General features: G+C 38.8%; 5 protein-coding genes across 5 annotated transcripts; 1 reads left to right on the forward strand and 4 right to left on the reverse strand.

Annotated features, from left to right (window-relative positions):
* Positions 1-343: 343 nt before the first annotated feature.
* Positions 344-3,610, reverse strand: LOC105704256 (glycine--tRNA ligase). Its single transcript, XM_012433317.2, has 4 exons — positions 3,334-3,610; positions 1,342-3,025; positions 1,068-1,255; positions 344-995 (listed from the first exon to the last, which is right to left on the reverse strand). Exons 1-4 carry the CDS (start codon positions 3,571-3,573, stop codon positions 885-887), a joined length of 2,223 nt encoding a protein of 740 aa, XP_012288740.1. The 5' UTR covers positions 3,574-3,610; the 3' UTR covers positions 344-884.
* A 418-nt stretch (positions 3,611-4,028) lies between these two features.
* On the reverse strand, positions 4,029-5,133 carry LOC105703970 (trypsin-3-like). Its single transcript, XM_012432796.1, has 5 exons — positions 5,126-5,133; positions 4,875-5,055; positions 4,546-4,680; positions 4,333-4,464; positions 4,029-4,247 (listed from the first exon to the last, which is right to left on the reverse strand). Exons 1-5 carry the CDS (start codon positions 5,131-5,133, stop codon positions 4,029-4,031), a joined length of 675 nt encoding a protein of 224 aa, XP_012288219.1.
* A 1,194-nt stretch (positions 5,134-6,327) lies between these two features.
* LOC105703971 lies at positions 6,328-11,580 on the reverse strand. Its single transcript, XM_012432797.1, has 6 exons — positions 11,571-11,580; positions 9,060-9,268; positions 7,941-8,073; positions 7,229-7,362; positions 6,520-6,721; positions 6,328-6,446 (listed from the first exon to the last, which is right to left on the reverse strand). The coding sequence occupies exons 1-6, from the start codon at positions 11,578-11,580 to the stop codon at positions 6,328-6,330; spliced, it is 807 nt and encodes a 268-aa protein (XP_012288220.1).
* On the reverse strand, positions 10,343-16,485 carry LOC105704168 (zinc finger protein 600-like). Its single transcript, XM_023432403.1, has 6 exons — positions 15,524-16,485; positions 14,254-15,455; positions 13,880-14,185; positions 13,620-13,805; positions 12,171-13,487; positions 10,343-12,092 (listed from the first exon to the last, which is right to left on the reverse strand). The coding sequence occupies exons 1-5, from the start codon at positions 15,788-15,790 to the stop codon at positions 12,302-12,304; spliced, it is 3,147 nt and encodes a 1,048-aa protein (XP_023288171.1). The 5' UTR covers positions 15,791-16,485; the 3' UTR covers positions 10,343-12,092; positions 12,171-12,301.
* On the forward strand, positions 15,794-20,281 carry LOC105704170 (vacuolar protein sorting-associated protein 53 homolog). Its single transcript, XM_012433174.2, has 14 exons — positions 15,794-15,877; positions 16,489-16,581; positions 16,890-17,290; positions 17,410-17,530; positions 17,609-17,745; positions 17,812-18,253; positions 18,329-18,675; positions 18,748-18,903; positions 18,986-19,111; positions 19,184-19,262; positions 19,348-19,496; positions 19,566-19,731; positions 19,801-19,947; positions 20,010-20,281. The coding sequence occupies exons 1-14, from the start codon at positions 15,869-15,871 to the stop codon at positions 20,169-20,171; spliced, it is 2,535 nt and encodes an 844-aa protein (XP_012288597.1). The 5' UTR covers positions 15,794-15,868; the 3' UTR covers positions 20,172-20,281.
* The last annotated feature ends 43 nt before the right edge of the window (positions 20,282-20,324 follow it).

The raw sequence follows: 20,324 nt of genomic DNA on the forward strand, positions 1-20,324 counted from the left end.
CGTTCGTCACATCTTGACCTACATAAACGCAATTGGCACGATTTTCTTTTTTACAAATATTTCTCCGTACTTAATATAAGCCCTACACCAAGTAGAACATTAATAACAAAATGAATTTAATTTTTCTCTCCAGTCTACCTTTACTTGCAGTTGTGGCATCATCGGGAAATTCTTGACAACCAGCTGAGAAAACTGTTTCCCAGTTTGCCGCAATTACAGGTCTTCGAATTCGTCGGTGAGATCCGAGAGCTGAAGACGCTTTGCACGATGTGCTGCCAAATACGTACAGGAATGTGTAGTAAGAATCTCAGGATATTTAATGTTTTAATCAGATTTTCTTTATATTACCTATCGGTCCTTTTTTCTCATTTGTAGATGTTAAACATGTTAACTTACAACTACAAGATGTTATCGGTGCTGAGATGGATCGAAGCAAGTGCACGAAAAGTATAGAATGCTTATTGTATTGCTTTAAACAAGACTTCGACGAAATGGGCGTCACGTTCGAAATTAGTTTGTATCCATGTTAAACAAACATGAAGTGGAGTTTTATTTTCAACTATGATATAAATTCCCTCGCTATGCCACAGCTGTGTAAAAAATGGTAACAAAATTTATTATCTTTACAGAACATAGAATAGCTTTGATAAGAAGAAAATGCTCCTAGGTTTTAAATAATTATTTACGATGATTATCGCAAAAAATAATTTATGTATAATATGCGCTTTCTCTGTAAATGTTTGCTTAGGATGTCAAGCTAAGCATGGAGTTCCACTGAAGTATGAACACAGCATAGTGGCGGTGCATTATTAAATCCATCGCAGTATGCTGACAATTCCCAATTAATTTAACACTTGCGGATACTAAATAAGTTAAATAATCGACTAAACTGTTGTTGTCTCTTGTTGTTCAAATTTAGGATACTTGGCTTCCACCTCCTCCCACATAGTTTTGCCATAAGCCAGATCTCGAACTACTCCTGGGAGTTCCTCTAACTATAATTAAAAAAGGTTGTTTTATTCAATGGTAGAGAATATTGACAAGATTAAATAGAAAAAAATACTCACATTAATTCTAACTTGTTGCATGCTATCTCTTTCTCGGAGAGTAGCACTATGTGGAGTCTTCAACGAATCGAAGTCCACGGTGATACCAAAAGGTATAGCTATTTCATCGGTTCGAGCATACCTGCGTCCGATACTGCCACTAGAAGTGTCAACTTTATGGGAGACATCCACTTTTGTTAACTCCTGGGCTATAGAAAGCACATACTCGTAAATAAACATGAACAAATAAATGTTACAGGCCGTGCACATGGTGAGATTTCACACTTATACTTACACAATTTTTTTACAAATGGAACAAACTCGGCATTCGTGCTGAGAGGTAAGACGGAACACTTCAGGGGTGCTATGGTCGGAGGTAAGCTCAGAAATGTCCTTTGTTCATCCCCAACTCTTGTCCTAAAGTTATGCTCAAAGAGAGCATACATGACCCGACCAATTCCAAATGATGGTTCTATGACCGATGGTATTATCTCTTCTACATGTTCGGTTTTTTGATAACGTCGAATAGAAACCATGTCCTTTGCAATTTTTACCACTGTTCCATCAGACAATGTTAAGTTGTACTTCCCGTTTTCACTAATATCCTTTTCCATTGCTTCGATGCTGTCCTTGTCTAACGTAGCCAATGCATGCGTAACAACTTTAGCATTTTTCTTAAATGCTTTGCCAAGAATGTTTTTATATGGAGTAGCTTCTGTAAGTTCAATAGTACGTGGCTCAGCCAATTTCTTTAGTACCACTAGTTTTACACCTGTGGCTTTGGTATGTTGCGTCAGATCATATGCCGATCTATCTGCACAGCCCACGCATTCTATCCACCCATATGAAGTGAGGCACTCGGCATCCCAACAATCTGTAGCATAATGAGCCATCTCATTCCCCATGTGCTGTCGAAATCGCAGTTTCTGAGGATCGACACCTACTTTCAACAGAAATTGTTGAATTCTTGCAATGAAGTACCCTAACGTCTCATTTGCCACGAGCCCTGTTGCAACTGCGTCTCCAATTGTAGAGTACTGTGCACTTTTGCCATCCATTTGATTACAAGCAGAATAAAGAAGCAAAGTTGTATCTTTAACTTCCTCGAATTTTGGATGACTCTTATCCGTAGGATCACAGAAATGCTCAATCTCTGCCATAGTGAATTCTCTTACTCGAATAAGACCAGATCGTGGAGAGATCTCGTTTCTAAATGCATTCCCAATTTGCGCAGCTGCAAATGGCAGTTTCTCTTGATTGAATTCTAATAATCTCTTAAAATTCACAAAAATACCCTGAGCAGTTTCCGGTCTCAAGAAACCTTTTATCAACCCAGATGGTCCTATTTGAGTACCAAACATTAAATTAAACTCTATCGGCTCTGTCAGATCATTTCCAGAAATTGGTGATTTCATGTCATACTTTTTCAGCACTGCAGCCATTTCATTTTTAGACATGCCATCTAATTTAACTACAATATCTCTACATTCCTCACGAACAGATTCCTCGGTTTTCTTGTTAACTATGATCGTTTCTAAATGTGCTTTAATTAAATGGTCGAGTCTAAAGCATTCCCCAGACTTAACATCCTTTACCATCAAATCTGCAAATCGATCCACGTGGCCCGATGCCTTAAGTACTGGCTCAGGTGTCAGAATCGAACAATCAACTTCCAGCATTTGCTCCTCTAGTACAAAGAAGTTTCTCCAAACGCTTAATATGTTTGCTTTTAAAGCACAGCCCATAGGTCCAAAGTCATATTGACCTGTGATTCCACCATAGATTGCAAACGACTGATCAAAAAAGAATCTCCTTTTCAAGAGATCTTCCATCCTTGATCTATCAAATGTGGCAGAGTCGGGAACAAGGGATAACTCTTTTTCCTCCAATACCTTTTTGCGAACCTTAAGTTCCGCAACGGCTTTCTTAACATCCAATTCTGGCGCTCCATCGGCTTTCAGTTTCCGAACCAAATCTCCCTGAAGAAATAGATCACCCAAATTACATCAAATTTATACATTATCTTCATTCCATTACAATCTCACAAAAGGCTTTATCGTTATATTGCGCAATACACTGATTATAATAATCTTCCCAAAACATTAAAAAAAATATTGTCCATTACCTTATAGATATTACATTAATGTCATACAATAATACAATTAAATAAGGATAATCTATTTTTAAAATATCTTTGAGAAACAGTAAAACGTGGCGGCGTTGAATTTTTTGGTTATGTTACAACACGCCGAATGTGTCAAATTTTGTATCCATATGGCCGACCTACTTGTTCTTTGACACTTGCTCTCAACGGAGCCAGTTCTTCCTCGATTTTGGGATTCGTCATATCGCACGGGAACCGTAATTTCACTTTTCGATGTTTTTTAGCCGAGCCCCAGTTAAAGGTACGAAATAAGTTTCCGCTAGCCGAGAAATTCCTTAAACACCACTCGCCACTTCGTGCAAAGCCGATCTCTCGATGCGCTAACCTGCACGCGGCTTGCACAGCGTTAGTAAAAATCCGCATTCGCAGGACTTCTACCTTTTCCCCTATAAACCAGCGCCAAGTGGTCTGGTAACATGAAACTTATTGTAAAATATAAATGAAATTCCAGGGCGCTGCGTCCTAGAGTCCGTCCCTGAGCAAAGGCGCGTTCCGAAGAAACTTCATTAAAGAACTGTTTTCATAGCAGAATCATTCCTCAAAATTATTCAATAACTATTCAACAATCTTTATCGTAGCAAATTACAATCCTGGTAATACAAAATTTAATTTCATTACGTTTAGGATCGACATACATCGGTGTACATTTTATCGATATAGGTTATGAGTCAACCATCCGCCATTACTGCCGCGATATTTAAACGACAAGTTTTCATATTCAATGTCATGCTGTTCCATATTATGACTAAAGTGAACGCTTGTATCATAAATGTGCCGAATACGAAACTTTACTTAACCCGAGCTACCTTATCCGCGTCTTATAAATACACATTCGTCGTAATTAAAAGCAGCAGTATCGTAAATGATATGACTGCGCTACGCTGTGCGTTGTTCCTCTCCATCATTCTACGTAACCATCTAACGTAATAATCAACTCGGGTATAAACACCCGGGGAATTAGGAAATGCACAGCCTCGTCCCCAAGACACTACTCCCATCTGCAAGCCTTTGCACAAAAGTGGACCACCGCTATCGCCCTTAAAATAATTAATATTTAATGCAAAATATAGAAATAATCTAGTATGGAGATTATGAAAAATATGAGAACATAAGAAAACCGACCTGGCAGGAATCCACCCCACCTTCTTTTCTTCCCGCACACACTTGAGCCTGCAAATGGAGATTTTTAACACTGCAATGTTTGGCAGGGATGGAGGGAATCAGGGCATGATGTAAAATATCCCCAGCTCCTGTCTGTATTACAATATATAAGTAAATTCCAATAATTAGAACATACTGTATACTACAATGATTAAAAATATGGAAAACACGTACATCTTGTCCGTACGACAGCCGACCCCATCCAATAATTGTGCAGAGATATTCTAACTCGTCGAAGAAATGATCAAAATACTGCTTCGGAAGCGTCAAATATTGCACGTGGCTGTTGATCTGGAATGGTTTCGAGATCTGGAATGAGGTTTAAACAAATTTTTAACTCAAGATACTCAAATCTCCTCACTCGTTCTCTGAACACTCTCTCAGAAAAGGACTCAGCCGCAGGAAATGAAAATTTACATGTAAAATAGTTTGGCCCGAGGAAGGATTAAAGAGTAACGATTCCTTTTCCAGCAGCGTGGCTACCTCGCATAAATTCCGTTTACCCTGAATAATCCGATGTCGTGATACATGTGATGAAACCTGAATGCCGGGTGTGGCAACACTTTGTCAATTAATCTTATTTGCATTGTAGATCCATGAAGACTGTATACACTGGTTGATCCTGCCACGGCGATGAAACGTCGCGGGCTGAGAGTGACCCACGAGGGACCAAAACTGGCTTTTCTGAAATGGATTAGATAATTCCGTTTACCGAAGGTAAGTGAGATCGCCCTGGTATTTTCCTTTTGCATACCTGACCATACAGTGAGCGGCAGATAAAATGAAACTGGGATGAATATACGTTCCTCCGCATACATGATGACCATATCGCAGTTGAATGGACACCTACGACATTTTATTCGAGTTAATTCCCACGAGGATAATATACACGCTCCTTGGAACTAAATCACCGAATATGAATTTTTTCAAACGTTTAATGAGTTATATATTATATATATTATATAATTCATTAAGGCTTACGACAAATGGATAATTTTTAATATTGGCTTCCTCTCCGCCAATAATGCGCGGCCCGGTCTCCGTGCCTCCCTTGGTAGAATTCGTCTTTGTCAAGTTCCTCGTAATGGAACTGTCGACAGTGACAAGGAAAAATACGTAAATACAGACCGTTTTAAATGACATTTTTCCTCCCCTCCCGCATGTAGAAAGGAGCGGAAATTCATGCGTTCACTTCCTCTGTTTCAATTTCCGGATGCTACGATCTCGCGATCGGACGCCGAACTTCGAGACTAAACAGGAAATCCCATTTTAATCCTCGGTCGCTAAAATAGTAAGTTATAGTTTCATGAATTTCTCTGATCCATTATTATTGCAACCGATAAAGTAGAAGTGCGGGAGAATCTTTCATATTAGTTTACCGTATCTAGAAATGTCAGAACTCACGCTCGCTCTTCCGTATTGACTTATTACGCAATATTCTTTATTTCCTAATCTCAATAAGATACCTAAAAATATTAAGGGGATGTGAAAGTGACATTTGAAGAGTCAATCCTTCATGAAACTTTCCTCTTAACTGGATCTGCCAAATCGTCTCAACCTTTACAACGTGAACGTGGAGGCTAAAAGGAAGGTCTTGGCACTCGGAAAATTTCATTTTCTATAAAAAATGTTGAAAGTATACATAAACTAGTTAAAACAAAAATTGAAATGGGTGCGGCACCTTTCTTATACTCTCTAGATTAACATTGAAACGTTTGAAACGATTCGGTACACTCGGTTCGGAGAAAGGTTTCATAAACGAGACCTATTTGACGTCACACTCACATCACCTTAAGGGTCATTACGGAGATTTAAAATTCTTTGGTGTACCGCAAGAAACACCCAAGGAACAATAAACCAATACGCATTGAGGTCGTTACGATGATTGTACACTTTTATAGTCTTCGATTCTTACGTACATATGTTACACAGTAATTAGACTATAGCAATTGACATTTATAAAGGAATGATTCTGTACACTCCACAGAGTATACACATTATTGTAGGCAGCATGAACCCCTGGCGAGCGTTCCGTGCCGGCGACGATATGTCAAGTACCGCTGGGATTATTTGCACTGAAACACGGTAAGGGGATTTTAATAATTACACAGAAGCGAATTACCGGGTGGTACCGGCGACTCATATTACCTGACACGGTCCTCGATCTAAAATCAGCGTATTGCTTGTGAGTAATCGGGTAATCCGGAATCGTTGACTGGCAACTTATCTCCAAATGACCATTCTCCCCAGCATGTAACTCCGACACCTGTATCTTCAGCTTTGCCGTGGACGACATCAAGCCATAGTTATGCTGCTTGTGTGGATAGACAGTCACTAGAGTGACGTCCACCTGAAATAAAAATGAAAACCAGTCATTTATAAAATCGAGCGAAGGCCATAAAATGAGAAAAATTCACCGTGGAAATATAATTATATACCTCCCTATAAATCTTCAAGATTTCATCGACTTTTACTTAAATTTATTCCAAATTACAGAAATATCTATTTAATTGAACATCAAGTAAGATTTAAAAAGTAATTTCAAGTATGTACACGGATTAGAAGTCCCTAAACCACCGATATCTGATCTCGTTACTCTCATAGATTAAATTTCATAGATTTCCATTTAAATATTCTTTCTCGAGTTTTTGTAGTTCTTTAAATAAACTTGTAACCTTTTTTTTGGCATCAAAGGTGTTTGTTGTAAAGACAGACAATCACCAGAGTGACGATCACCTGGATGATACTTCACAGGTGTATGCATATTACTACATGACGCTTCGGGACGCTCAATATCTTGGAACTATTTCTGGGTAAGTTTTTCGATAAAATCCATTAATGATGGTCCATGTTTTACCTCCTTCCCGTTAATGAGCCAGGTCAAGTAAGGAACTGGTCGCGCCGGGGACGAGGTGCAGTTCGCCTCTAGGTATTCCCCGACCTCGTAAACTGCCTTCTTAAACGTAATCTGTGGATTATCAGTCTGTGTTACTGAAACAAGGGAAAAGAACTTCCGTTAAATCTCGGCGGCAGGAACGATACACCGAGAAAAACAATTTTTTCCATTCAAGGAAATTATCTCTCCGAATGAAATGAAAGAAACTGTAGCGTAAAACCACTGAAATACAGTCTTCACTACAAAACTACCGAATATTTAACGCCATTGCATTGCATTATTCGAATACTTCATATCTTGAAATAATAAAATAAGATATCGAAAATATATTTCATTTTTTAAAGTCCGTTCAAAGAAATAATTTCCTTGAAAAGAAAAAAAAAATGTCTACACCGACATTTTTTTCCTCAGTTCAATGAAATTAGATATGATTTCATACCTAATAAACCATACCTTTCAATGGATCGAATAAAATATTCCACCAAGTTATTCGTTGTAACTTAACGCGTTAGTTTTAAAGAGATTCGCAGATTATCATTTCTTTGAATGTAAAGAAAATATTTCTTTCAGGTAATTACATGTTCTTTCTACGAAAACACTGTTGTTTGACCATTAGCATTATTTAAAGGAATTTATTCTCTCAGAACGAAAATCGTTATCTCGTGACATTTACCGATGACCTGCATTTGTACGTCGTTGGACGCCTTCGCGTAGATTGGTGTCGCCATCGACACCTCGCAGGAGTATGTTCCGGATGCATCAAAGGTGACATCCTTCAATTTGATTGTCTTGCCATCAGGCGAGTACTGCAAAACGACATCCTCGTTACGCATCGCTAATCAAGGAAAATTTCCATAAATGTGCCATAATGAAAGCAGTCCAAATCATTCTTGTTACAAAAAAGCTAACTTGACCCTACTGCATTTTAAACGTATACAACACGAAATATGGAAAAAATTAATTTCTTATTCATTTTTTACTGGCATTACGTAAATTTCCATAGCCGTTTTTATCAGTGTACGTGAACCTGTTAATTTTTTGATAACTCATCAAATGACCAGCAGTAAATTCAATACCATTCAAGTATAATCGATAAACCCCGAATTCAAAAATCGGTGAACGTCAAAAATCGTCAGCTTGGACGAAGTTTAAAGCCTACAAGGGTGGGTTCATCCCCCATTCATGGGTTCCAGAGTTAATAAAGCTCATTTCGCATTTTCAGGGAGAACTTGCATTACGTAAATTTCCATGGGCATTTTTATCAGTGTACGTGAACCTGTTAATTTTTTGATACCTCAGCAAATGACCAGCAGTAAACTCAATACCATTCAAGTATAATCGATAAAATCCCGATTCAAAGATCGATAGACCCCAAAAATCGTCATCTTGGACAAAGTTTAAAGCCTACTAGGGTGGGTTCATCCCCCATTCATGGGTTCCAGAGTTAACAAAGCTCATTTGGCATTTTCAGGGAGAACTTGCATTACGTAAATCTCCATGGGCATTTTTATCAGTGTACGTGAACCTGTTAATTTTTTGATAACTCAGGGAATGACCAGCAGTAAATTCAATACCATTCATGATCGATAAACCCCCAACTTAAAGGCCGGTGAACCTCAAAAATCGTCAGCTTGTACGAAGTTTAAAGCCTACCGGGGTGGGTTCATCCCCCATTCATGAGTTCCAGAGTTAACAAAGCTCATTTCGCATTTTCCGCGAGAACGTGCAGAAGAGGAAATCCAATTTCCACGGAAAAGGACGTGACACAGTGACCCGGGTACATTGAAATCACCTCGAGCACCGCGCCGGTCATCTTAACCGGCATCGTAAACTGCGTGTTCCGGTCCTTTATATACTGGAGTATCTTCTTGTCATCCTTGACGAACTCGATCTTGTGGAGGTTGCTCTCGGGCACCGTGTGGTTGCAGTAGAGGCTCGCCGTGTTACCGTACTTGACGTAGCGCGGTGCAACAAGCTGCACGTGCACCGTGCTCGTTGCGTCTAAGGGCAGTACCGGGTCCACTTGAGTGTCTCTTTAGATTCAAGGGAGCCCGTCAATGGAACGGCCTGGGCTCACGTGACCGACCTGACGAGAGCCTCTTACCCCTAGGAGGTCGACTCCGTTTTTTAACCGGGTCTGCGAGTCACCCTAAGTCCTACCGTAAGGTACTCTATCGATCAGGGCGCGCGGGCACTCGAACGCTCCTTTGGCCCTCGAAGGTGCATTACATGTGAGGAAAATTTCGAGTTTAACGCCCGACCCAGGACACCTAATGGCAAAATCATTCCTCGACTGTGTAAGGGACACAAACGCGTGGTTCCAACGTGCCACTTGCGGCCGGGCCATTCCCTATCGATCGGGACACGCGTGTACTTGGAGACGTCTCCGACTTGAGGAATATTATCCTAGCTCTTGGATGGGGAAATAAAATGACAAATTAAAGGGCGGTATCGATCTAAGGAATTAATAAACGATTTTTGGTGACGTCTCCGACTTTAGGAATACTGTCGCCCCTCATAGGAGGAAAAATAAAATATTGAATCTGAATTAAAGGGGTGATATCGATGTAGGAAATGAATTAACGCGATTCTTGGAGACGTATCCCACTTGAGGAATATTGTCGTAGCTCTTGGCTGGGGAAATGAAGTGTCTAATTAAAGGGTGATATGTAGGAAATTAATTAATCGAAACAAGCGTGTACTTGAAGTCCTCTTAGATTCGAGAAATATTATCGTGTCTCTTAGGAGGAAAAATGAAATATCGAATTAAAGGGGTGACATTGATTTAGGATATGAATTAATCGAAACAGGCGCGTATTTAAAGACGTCTCCGATTTGAGACATTTTATCGTGCCTCTTGCACGGAGAAATAAAATGCCGAATTAAAGGGGTCATATCAGTGGAAGAAATTAATTAGTAACAGTCACGCACTGTCTTATTGCAGCCAGAATACCCTATTGACCAATATACGCGTATATTCTTTGACTTTTACAAAATATGTGAACAATTTCGATGAATGGATTATGAGTGTTCTATTACTCGTAGAGGATCTTAAATAAAATAGAAAATAAGACGTTCAGAGAATCAAATATTTGCGTTTATGTGTACAAGACTGTTGGTTTAGAGATAGAGCTCGGGAAACACGAGCATGAATGGAACGAAACGAGGAAATATCGGGGGAATGTTGGGTGCATAAGTTGAGCATGTACATTTGAGTGAGTTTCGTCTAAATCAATAAATTACCGTCCTGTCTCGACTAGGTCTTACTGTGTCAATCGGTATATATGCACTGCTCCAGATATCAAGAACGCACCGAGCTTCAAGAAAGCAGTCCTTTCTATATCAGTTTCCAAAACGGAGCTAGAATCTAACAGCCTCTAATTGGATCAGCACGAGAGAAATTCATCTAGCAGGTCCATTAACACAGAAACGTGCACCGACATTTCGGAAACCCCAGAGAAACTCCAATATCCATTAAAACGTTTTATTAATATCTGCGCCATGATCCGTATCGATAATAATTCAGTAAATCCAAAATGACTATCAAACCTATGGACCATTTAATTAAGAAGATCATGACTGAAAACCTTCTGGGCAACCAAGCAGAAAAATGGAAAAACAGATAAAAAGGGAAAATCAAATTGCAACCCAGTTTATCTCCAAAACAGAGAGCCGGGATCCCTGAAGAGTACACATCAAATTAAATAAATGGAAGAGGAGCGAATAAAAACGAAGAAAAACAGAAGAAAATTCTTCAGGGACGTTTGAAAACGAAAATAACCTCTACAAAGTTAATGAAAAAAAAATAAAAATAAAAAACTCCAGATAATCTAGAAAAATGAAAAATAAAGAGCAAGTACGCCCAGGTCGGCGGATAAATAAAAATAGCACGGAACCTCAAAGAGAGCACCAGGATAGTACGAGCTAGGCGATGACGTCAATGAAATATTGAATCGCGGCGCGATGCTCACCGGCCCTGACCGTTCCGAGGAGCAACAATACGAGGTCACGGCTATCGGGGGTACGGGCCACCGGGTTGGATTTGGAGCCCGAAAACGGATGAAAATCTTCCCATTGAATCGCCGCAGCCGCAGCTCGAAAACACCCATTCAGTTAGAAGGCATTGATTGATTTTGGTCGACGGTCAATTATTGGCAACCACTTGTGAACGTTTCCTGACACTCGGCTGAGGCTACGTGTTGCCATCCTTCTGTTGCTCTCCGCGGACAGGCGGAGGGTTTTTTTTTTTCGGCAAGGACGTTTTCCGCGTTTGCCGGCATCCTCGAAATTCAGGGCGAATTACCGGTCTCCATGCGGCACGTACCCCCGAGAGCCTCCCCGTCGTCGGACTTACATGAAAATAATTGAAAAATATATATGAATACGATCTCTCTCCATGCAGCTCGCTGGCGTGACATTATTCTCGGGTTCTGTGTATGTGTGTGTGGATTGACTCGCGGTTACCGTATCTTAAACTTCCTACAAACTCTAGTTAGGTATTCTTTTTTAATGGAAACGTGCGTCTATATTATACAGTGTGTGCCTTTAAACTACGCAACTTCGTGCCGAGTCGGCGCTACAACTGGGGAGAGCCAGGCTTTCGATCGCTCGGCCGCCCACCTCCTTTTCGACGGAGTCTGCGCCAATTTTGAACTCGCGCATCCGACACTCCTGCCAGGACGAGCGCGAGCGATCCTTGCGGCCGCTCGCGGGGTGGCGCTCCCGAAGCTTCGTTCGCTCGCCACCGAAGGGAGCCACCCGTGGCTGGTACCGACCGGGCGCCGAGCCGCGAAATTCGAATCCCTCGGCGACGATTACGAACATTCTGGAGAAAAACGGTAATGCTCGTCAGATTACAATCACAATATTAAGGGTATTATTTTTATTGAACGGTCAGATTTACCTTAAATCCTTCGTAGGGTCACTTAACCTTTTCGGAATCTCTTTGCATATATATATATATATATATATACACACATACGGGATGGACGAAACGTAAGAATGATCGGTTACATCCAGTTGTATATCTTAATTTCAAAGCTGCTTCCAGGACAACGGTTCCCTCGTATAGGAAACGTTTCCAGGATGTGGCAAACAAAGTTGAGACTGCATCTGTCGACCAGGTGAGATGTTTTCGTAATGTTGGACCTGATGAATGTCGTAACTGTGGACGTTATCTTCAGCAATAGTCTCATCGATCAGGATTATATCCTTGGCTTGCATGTCCTGCCTCGTATTCATGTAAGTATATTCTCTTTCGAGACCTTCCACTTGCTCGGTAAGAGCTACGTTGATCTGTTCATTGTTTCGCAGAAGAAAATCTTTGTTTTTCCTCGCTCTGCGGAGATCTTGGACTGCTTCGCCACTTTCCTCGTATTTTGAATCAAAATAATATGGCGGATTCTTTTGGGTATCTAAATCTTGACGTGTTACAGGCTTCTGTGGATCGATTATCTTATCGGAACAATTATCACGCGCTGCGCTAGTATATGCTATGCTTGTACAATCTGGTACATTGCAACTTATTTGAGATCTATTAAGATTTGAATTCCTGCTAATCGCATGGCCTAGGGTACTACAAGACTCCACATACGCAGTACAACCATCGTTCGAAGGATTAATGATATTGCACAAATCATCGGAGCATGAACGAGAATTATAATTCCCAGATATCTCTTGAGTACTATGGACATCACTTACATTGTCGTTAATGACAACCGTTTCACAGGACTTTTCTACGTGTCTTATTATATTAGTTTTATGAAAATTATTCGTCTTTTCCTGATCTAAATTGGTATACAATTTATTTGAAGGTTCTTTTTGCAGATCGATGCAAACGCTCTCATGTTCCATGTATTGCAGTGAATTGGTAAATTGTATCATACAAATCTTACATTCGTACGTCTTGATTTGGGTGAAAATCTCTGTGTGATGAACATCTCGATGATGTAATAGAAAGCTTTTGATGTCATCGAAGGTGTATCGACAGGTCGCACACAGGAATGTTCGATGCTGATTATCATTTAGATGTTTTCTCATGTGTCTGCGAATATAATCTCGACGTTTAAAATCGCCTCCACATACCACGCATTTAAATGGAGCCTCGTCAGAGTGTAATCGCATGTGATGCTTTAGGCCATGTCTCATGACCATGTGACACTCTGGACATTTTTGTGGTTTTTCTCCAGTGTGTCTCATCATGTGCAGACGTAGGGAACCTCTGGAATAGAATTGAATTATATAATAAAGCCTGGAATATACCAATATTATTCATAGAGTTATGTATTAATTGTCAATTTCTTCCTATTATTTATATTTTGCTCACAATGTTCATACAGCAATTTTAATTTACCTGGTAGTAACTCTCTTTTCACAGATGCTGCACGTGAATTTAGGAGGTGCACGTGGAAAATGCAGCATGTAGTGACGACGCATAGCAATGCGTTGCTTGAAAGCTTTTCCACACAGATCGCAAAGATGAGGCCTCTCTATTGCATGTATCTTTTTGTGCAAGTAAAGACTGTTCGGTGAAATAAATCTGAAACATTCATTTGCCTAATAACGATGCATTCATATAAATATTTTCAAAATAAACACAAATAGAATTCTTACAATTTCCCACAGATCTTGCACTCATGCATGTCTACCATTGATTCAGTGGTATGCTGTTTTAAAATATGTTCCCTTAACGATTTCTGAGGCTTCATTAAGCCACAATATTCACACAAACAGTTTTTTGCCCCAAGCAATACATGTGCAGTCCTTTCGTGTTTCCTTACTTCGGAACTTGTCTCAAATGATTTGTGACATTGTCCACACTTTGTATGAAAAAACCCTTGCTTTCTTTCCAATCTATGTAGCTTCTGATGTGATTTTAACCGAAGGACACTCATTGTGATGAATTCACAAGAATTGCACCTGTAACGAGATAAAGTTCAAATACAAGATTACTTCCATGGTTCTTGTCCATCTATAGAAATAAATACCTGTGCAAATGTCGATTTCTTTTAGGCATAGGCCAATGAAAATCATCATCTAATCTGACATTGTCTTCAAATATATCTTCTTGAGAGACTGGATCTGGTCCAGGATCCGCTGGAAGATCTCCTCCAGGCCAGGATCTTGGTGAATGTCGCAATGGAAACCTTTCATTCCGACACTCTTTCTTTTGAGGTTTCATCATGTGCCTCATTTTATATTCAGCAAATGTTTCGATAGTTTCATTCTTAGATTCAGAAGACCTATTGCTGCCTGTTGCTTTACTACATGTATGTTGTTTCAGATAAGAAAAGAACAATACTCTATCCTCTGCTGAGAAGATTTTAACACTTTCTTCGCAATCAGAACACCTTAAAACTTCTATAGGGATTTTCGATGCACTCTTACAGGCAGTGCTATTTGCAACACACAAAACAACATTGCTATTCTCTTGGAGAGACGAATCACTGGAGTCATTGCTCAAAATACTTGTTTTCCAAGGAACTATGTAGTTACTTCTGTTTGAACTCCCGTTAGTCAGTAACTGTACTCCAAATGTTTGACCTACCGAGGTATTACAAAGAATGCTATTTAAATTATTACAACTTGACGATTCTATAACAGGACAATTACTCCTACATTCAACTGCACTTATGCCTTTATTTTGTGGATTGCACTCGATATTCTTTTCATGCAGTTCATCTTTAATCTCTGAATGTTCATATAAAATTGAAGAACTATTTTTATGTTCTGATATATTGCAATCATTGGAAGGTTTTAAAGTACTACATTCACTTGTGGCTACGTCTGCTTCATTTTTGTCATTTGTTTCAGCTGATATGGCTTCTTTAGTCATAAGCTGCAAAAGCTTACTTTCTTGTAATTGTTCATTACGATTAAAATAGTCATTAATTTTCCTTTTCTGGCCATTTATAAATAAGGGAGATCCAGTCCTCTGCTCAGTTTCCTCATGAAAATTGCTCTGTAACTTAGAGCTACAATCCGGTAGTTTAATGACATTTTCAACATGCTCGGAATCACCGTTCCCATAGCATTCTTGTGTAATCATCTCTTCACTTTCACCATTATTTAATATTTCTATGGAACTTTTATGAGTATCACAATCAGCATTATTCTTTAAATGCTTTTTATTATTTCTCGCAGCAACATTGCTGGTTTTCATTAATGGTACAGTCTTATGATCCTCCCTCTAAAAACAAACCAAATGTTACTCACATATTTCTGAAAGAAATAATATAATGGTTCTTCTGTATCTACCTTTTTTAGAAACTTATTGAGTATTCTATCCGATGTGACTACAATATCAAAGAACTCATTGGTAGCATTAACTCTACGTAGGCACATGATGCAAATGTTTAAAGGCAGGTTGTCCTTCTCGGTAACCTTTATAGGAAGATGACCATTGATGCTTGCTTTAAGATTAAGCGAGGTTCCTCTAGTGCTAAATATCTTTATCAACTTTTCCTCTCTGTACGTTTTGGCACACAGCCTACATGTCACTGAGAAGTTGAAAGTACGCACCATGTTGTGGCGTATGTATTTAATTAAATCAACATTTCCCGTCTTTTGTACACAATGTGACAGTCTTGAGAATACTGACAGATGCTACAGGTATTACAAAGCATACCTTTCATTACAAAATGTTACATTGGCCACTGTGAACTAACAAGACGCTCTGTAAAATGTCAAGTTAATATTTCAAATCACATTTTTCAAGATTACAAGAAATTCCCTGCAAAATAAACAGTAAAACTTCGGTACTCGCCTTAAACGACGTAAAAGACATTTCATCTTCCTGACTCAGAGGTTAAGTGTTAGACGTTAATTCTTATATTCTGTAATTGAACATAAAGGCGATGAATTCACACGGACGTAGACAATCATTTTCTCTCGGTTACGAAGCGAAATTTTAGAAACAGTTCCTCCGAAATGCCGGAGCGCTTTTAGTTTTGTGATTTTGCGTAGATGCGGAACAAATTTACAATTGCAGAAAACTCCATCGCTGCCATCGCTGCTAACTGATAACAGATTTAAAGATAGGATAATTCCCGCCGAGGCTTCACTTTTTCTCTTAATCCAATAGTTTTCGGTTCGTCCGATTTCATGGATCACGCGCGGCGTCACCATGTCTGTTTACGTTACGGCGACTTACCCTGCTTAAGTTAGATTAAGTTCCGTAATAAAATTAAGCCGAAGATAAAGGGCTTTATTTTGTTTATCAGGGAATAATGGCTACCCGTGAGGAGGATGACGGCGAAGATTTACAATCCCCGATATTCACATTTCCTCCGAGTGTGCAGTCTGTCATTGAACAGGTTAGGTTGTTCCATATGATACTTTTAGGGAAACGTCAAATGAAAAGCCTATAAATGGAATCATTTTTTCACGAACGTTAGAAATGTTTCATCCCATCTATTTTAAAGTTTATCTTCTACACAATCATGATCAATTTATTCGTTTAGTAATTAGAAGTAAATATAAAATTATTTTAAATGTATGCAGAGCTTTCAAATAGATTTAAATCAATGGTAACCTAAACGATTGTGCTGTATGGAATTGTACAATAAAGCTAAGACACGTACATTGAAAAGAATAATTCCTAATTAAGGTATTTAAATTTTAGGTGTTGCCAAGCAACGATCCACTTGACCAACCAAACTTCAACGTTGTGGATTACATCAATTCTTTATTTCCCACTGAACAATCGTTGTCCAATATAGACGATGTAATCAGTAAAATGGAATTCAAAATTTGCTGTATAGATAAAGAAATTAGATCTGTAGTTCGCGGTCAAACAAACGTGGGGCAGGATGGAAGAGCGGCGTTAGAGGATGCCCAAAAAGTAATACGGCAACTGTTCGTTCACATAAAGGATATTAAAGATAAGGCTGAGCAGTCCGAAGAAACAGTGAAAGAAATCACAAGGGATATTAAACAATTAGATTTTGCTAAGAAGAATCTCACTTCTTCGATTACAGCATTGAATCATCTACATATGCTTGTCGTCGGAGTGGATAGTTTAAAGTGAGCAATACTGTAATTATTAATTCATTGACTAGTTCAGTGTCGAGTGCTGCTCAATTGTAAGGCCCTCTTGGATACATACTAATAATGCAAAGTATAGATAACAAAATTGATTTTAGAGAATTAACACAGAAGAAACAGTATGGTGAGATAGTGTTGCCATTACAAGCAATTATGGAAGTTATGCAACACTTTAATAATTATATGGACATACCTCAAATAAAACAACTATCCGATGAGGTAAAAAAGCAATAGCAATAATATATTACATTGTACTATATTTGACATTTAACTATTATTATATTAATCTTAAAATAGGTCCATCAAATTCACATCGAACTGGCTCAGCAAATAACATCGGACTTCAAAGAAGCATTCTCTGGACAAAATGCCAAGCACTTCGCTCAATTGACTGAAGGTTGCCTGGTACTTTCTGTTTTGGATCCAAAAGTTAAGTATGTAATTTGTGACATTTTACAAGACTCTGCGTTACAGTATACTAACTGCTATGCTTCTTAAAGGAAAGACCTGCTCACCTGGTTCGTAGGCATCCAGTTGCATGAGTACTGTCAACTCTTCGAAGAGAATCAGGAATTTGCGTGGTTGGACAAAATCGATCGGCGATATGCATGGATCAAGAAACACCTTCTTGACTTCGAGTCTAAGTATGGTACGATTTTTCCGCCCGACTGGGAAATCTCTGAGCGTATAGCCGTGCAATTCTGCCACGTAACGCGCGAGAATCTCACTAAAATAATGTACAAAAGGCGGTCGGAAATAGACGTCAAATTATTGCTGTACGCGATTCAGAAAACAACCAACTTTGAAAATCTACTGGCCAAAAGATTTTCCGGCATTACCTTGGAGAGTCTTGATACTCAAATGAAGCCTAAACCTGCACCGGTTAATGTACTTGAAGAAAAAGTGTCAGGAAATCCATTTGAACAAGACACGGTAGTAAGGGTAATTGTCTAATAATAATTAGCTAACTAGGCATTTCTATAATGAGCTCTAACGAATTACTTATTTTTTTTACAGACCGTGCCGGAGAAGCCTCCACCCTCACAATTTGCAAACTTAATAGGAAAATGTTTCGAACCATACTTGTACATCTATATTGAAAGCCTGGACCGAAACTTAGCAGAATTGGTTGAAAAGTTTGTCTCCGATTGTAAAAATCAGCCACCTGGGGGAAAAGACCTCGACTCTGCAGAAGGTCCCAGTAGCGTTCTCTCTTCTTGCGCCGATTTGTTCGTTTTCTACAAAAAGTGCATGCTACAGTGTACGCAACTCAGCAATGGTTCCATTATGTTAAATCTCGCCGAAACCTTCCAAAAATATCTGCGCGAGTATGCTCTAAAGCTACTGCAGAACAATTTACCAAAGTGAGTGAACCATTATTGCGAGTGAAGATTAATTAACCGTACTTTTAACAAAGTGATCATTTTCTTATACAGAATCGGGGGCAGCATAGGAATCACTACAAGCATGAGTAACATTACTCGCGACTTTCGGGATTTATCAACCGCAGGACTGATACAAAACTTTCAAAGTCTCTTAAAAGAAGGTGAAAGTACCAGATTTAGCAGAGAGGAACAGTCTCGAGTTTGTTGGTGAGTTTTCTAATTAATATGTTCAGAGTTTGATTATAAACTTAAGAGACCATCTCATAAGCAATTATTCTCATTATCTTAGTATATTGACGACTGCCGAATACTGCCTTGAGACGACCCAACAGTTGGAAGAAAAATTAAGAGAAAAAACAGATAAACGTTACGCAGAAAAGATCGATTTATCCCAAGAACAAGACATTTTTCATAAGTAATCATAATTACGTTTTTTTCACCTATTCTCTTATGCTGGAAATTTTCTCTAATCTTCCTTCCTTTTCAGTGTGATATCTAATTGCATTCAGTTACTGGTTCAAGATTTAGAAACCGCATGCGATTCAGCTCTGACAGTCATGACAAAGGTACAGATAAGTGCGAGTAAGATGATTACTATATTGAAAGCTTACTAATAATCAATATGCCTAATGAGACTACATTTTGTGCCAGATCCAATGGAGTGCTATCGAAAGTGTCGGGGACCAAAGTGGTTACGTGAGCACAATAATCGGACACCTTCGTCAAACTATTCCTGCAATTAGAGATAAACTGTCTTCGTGTAGAAAATATTTCACCCAATTATGCATAAAGTTTGCCAGGTAAGCATCATCTAGGAAATTATTTGACTCTATTCGGACACAAACGGTTTCATTGACATTTTATTTCAGTTCTTTCATTCCAAAATTAGTGCAACAATTATTCAAGTGCAAACCAATGAATGCGGTAGGGGCAGAACAGCTGTTACTAGATGTTCATATGTTAAAGACAGCTCTTTTAGACTTACCATCTACTGGCTGTCAAATTCAAAGGAAAGCCCCTGCAACCTATACTAAGGTAATCATGTAGTACTCACCGTAACTAACTGAATTATATGTTTATTCAATTATTGTGATTCATTTGCAGGTAGTTGTCAAAGGAATGGCAAAAGCAGAGATGATTTTGAAAGTTGTAATGTCACCAACTGACTCCCCAAGTGCTTTTGCAGACCAATGTCGAAAACTCTTACCAGATTTACCAACTGCAGAATTTCAGAAAATATTGGATATGAAGGTAGGGTTAATTAGGATTCTAAAATGAAATTTATTGCAATTACTAATAATTGCAATATTCAGGGATTAAGGAAAACGGAACAGATGCAGTTAGTGGAACATTTCAAACAAAGTGGCAGCTCTGAAATCTCCAGGGATACCAAAAGTGATTCTATCCCGGACAGTCCAGAACACGAAGCTGGTAGAATAAAAAGACTAGAAAAATTAATTAAAAAAAGAATTTAAATGTCTGTATATAAATGTACAGTATTGTTGTAATTTTTATATATGTATATGTAGGCAATTATAACTGTAACCAATAGAAAACGATAATAAACCGCTCGCATTATACTTTATCTGTTCAGAGTTCTCTTATATCAAAGATTTTTTAAAATATAA

Source organism: Orussus abietinus, unplaced genomic scaffold, assembly GCF_000612105.2.
Source record: "Orussus abietinus isolate OABI.00-Male unplaced genomic scaffold, Oabi_2.0 scaffold7, whole genome shotgun sequence".
NCBI lineage: Eukaryota > Metazoa > Arthropoda > Insecta > Hymenoptera > Orussidae > Orussus > Orussus abietinus.

What these genes read in the sequence shown, in the direction of transcription:
- LOC105704256 (XM_012433317.2), bottom strand. Translation starts at nt 3,573, where the DNA reads ATGCGGATTTTTACTAACGCTGTGCAAGCCGCGTGCAGGTTAGCGCAT. An exon ending in GAGCAAGTGTCAAAGAACAA is followed by an intron (nt 3,026 to 3,333) that starts GTAGGTCGGCCA and finishes CTATTTCTTCAG; the next exon opens with GGAGATTTGGTTCGGAAACT. An exon ending in TCCATTTGTAAAAAAATTGT is followed by an intron (nt 1,256 to 1,341) that starts GTAAGTATAAGT and finishes TGCTTTCTATAG; the next exon opens with CCCAGGAGTTAACAAAAGTG.
- LOC105703970 (XM_012432796.1), bottom strand. An exon ending in GGCTGTCGTACGGACAAGAT is followed by an intron (nt 4,465 to 4,545) that starts GTACGTGTTTTC and finishes ATTGTAATACAG; the next exon opens with ACAGGAGCTGGGGATATTTT. An exon ending in GTGGGGTGGATTCCTGCCAG is followed by an intron (nt 4,248 to 4,332) that starts GTCGGTTTTCTT and finishes AATTATTTTAAG; the next exon opens with GGCGATAGCGGTGGTCCACT.
- LOC105703971 (XM_012432797.1), bottom strand. An exon ending in TGACCGGCGCGGTGCTCGAG is followed by an intron (nt 8,074 to 9,059) that starts GTGATTTCAATG and finishes GTCGTTTTGCAG; the next exon opens with TACTCGCCTGATGGCAAGAC. An exon ending in CGTACAAATGCAGGTCATCG is followed by an intron (nt 7,363 to 7,940) that starts GTAAATGTCACG and finishes CCCTTGTTTCAG; the next exon opens with TAACACAGACTGATAATCCA.
- LOC105704168 (XM_023432403.1), bottom strand. Translation starts at nt 15,790, where the DNA reads ATGGTGCGTACTTTCAACTTCTCAGTGACATGTAGGCTGTGTGCCAAA. An exon ending in TGCAAGATCTGTGGGAAATT is followed by an intron (nt 13,806 to 13,879) that starts GTAAGAATTCTA and finishes TGAATGTTTCAG; the next exon opens with ATTTATTTCACCGAACAGTC. An exon ending in GAAAAGAGAGTTACTACCAG is followed by an intron (nt 13,488 to 13,619) that starts GTAAATTAAAAT and finishes ATTCTATTCCAG; the next exon opens with AGGTTCCCTACGTCTGCACA.
- LOC105704170 (XM_012433174.2), top strand. An exon ending in AACAAGACACGGTAGTAAGG is followed by an intron (nt 18,254 to 18,328) that starts GTAATTGTCTAA and finishes TTTTTTTTACAG; the next exon opens with ACCGTGCCGGAGAAGCCTCC. An exon ending in AGAAAATATTGGATATGAAG is followed by an intron (nt 19,948 to 20,009) that starts GTAGGGTTAATT and finishes TGCAATATTCAG; the next exon opens with GGATTAAGGAAAACGGAACA.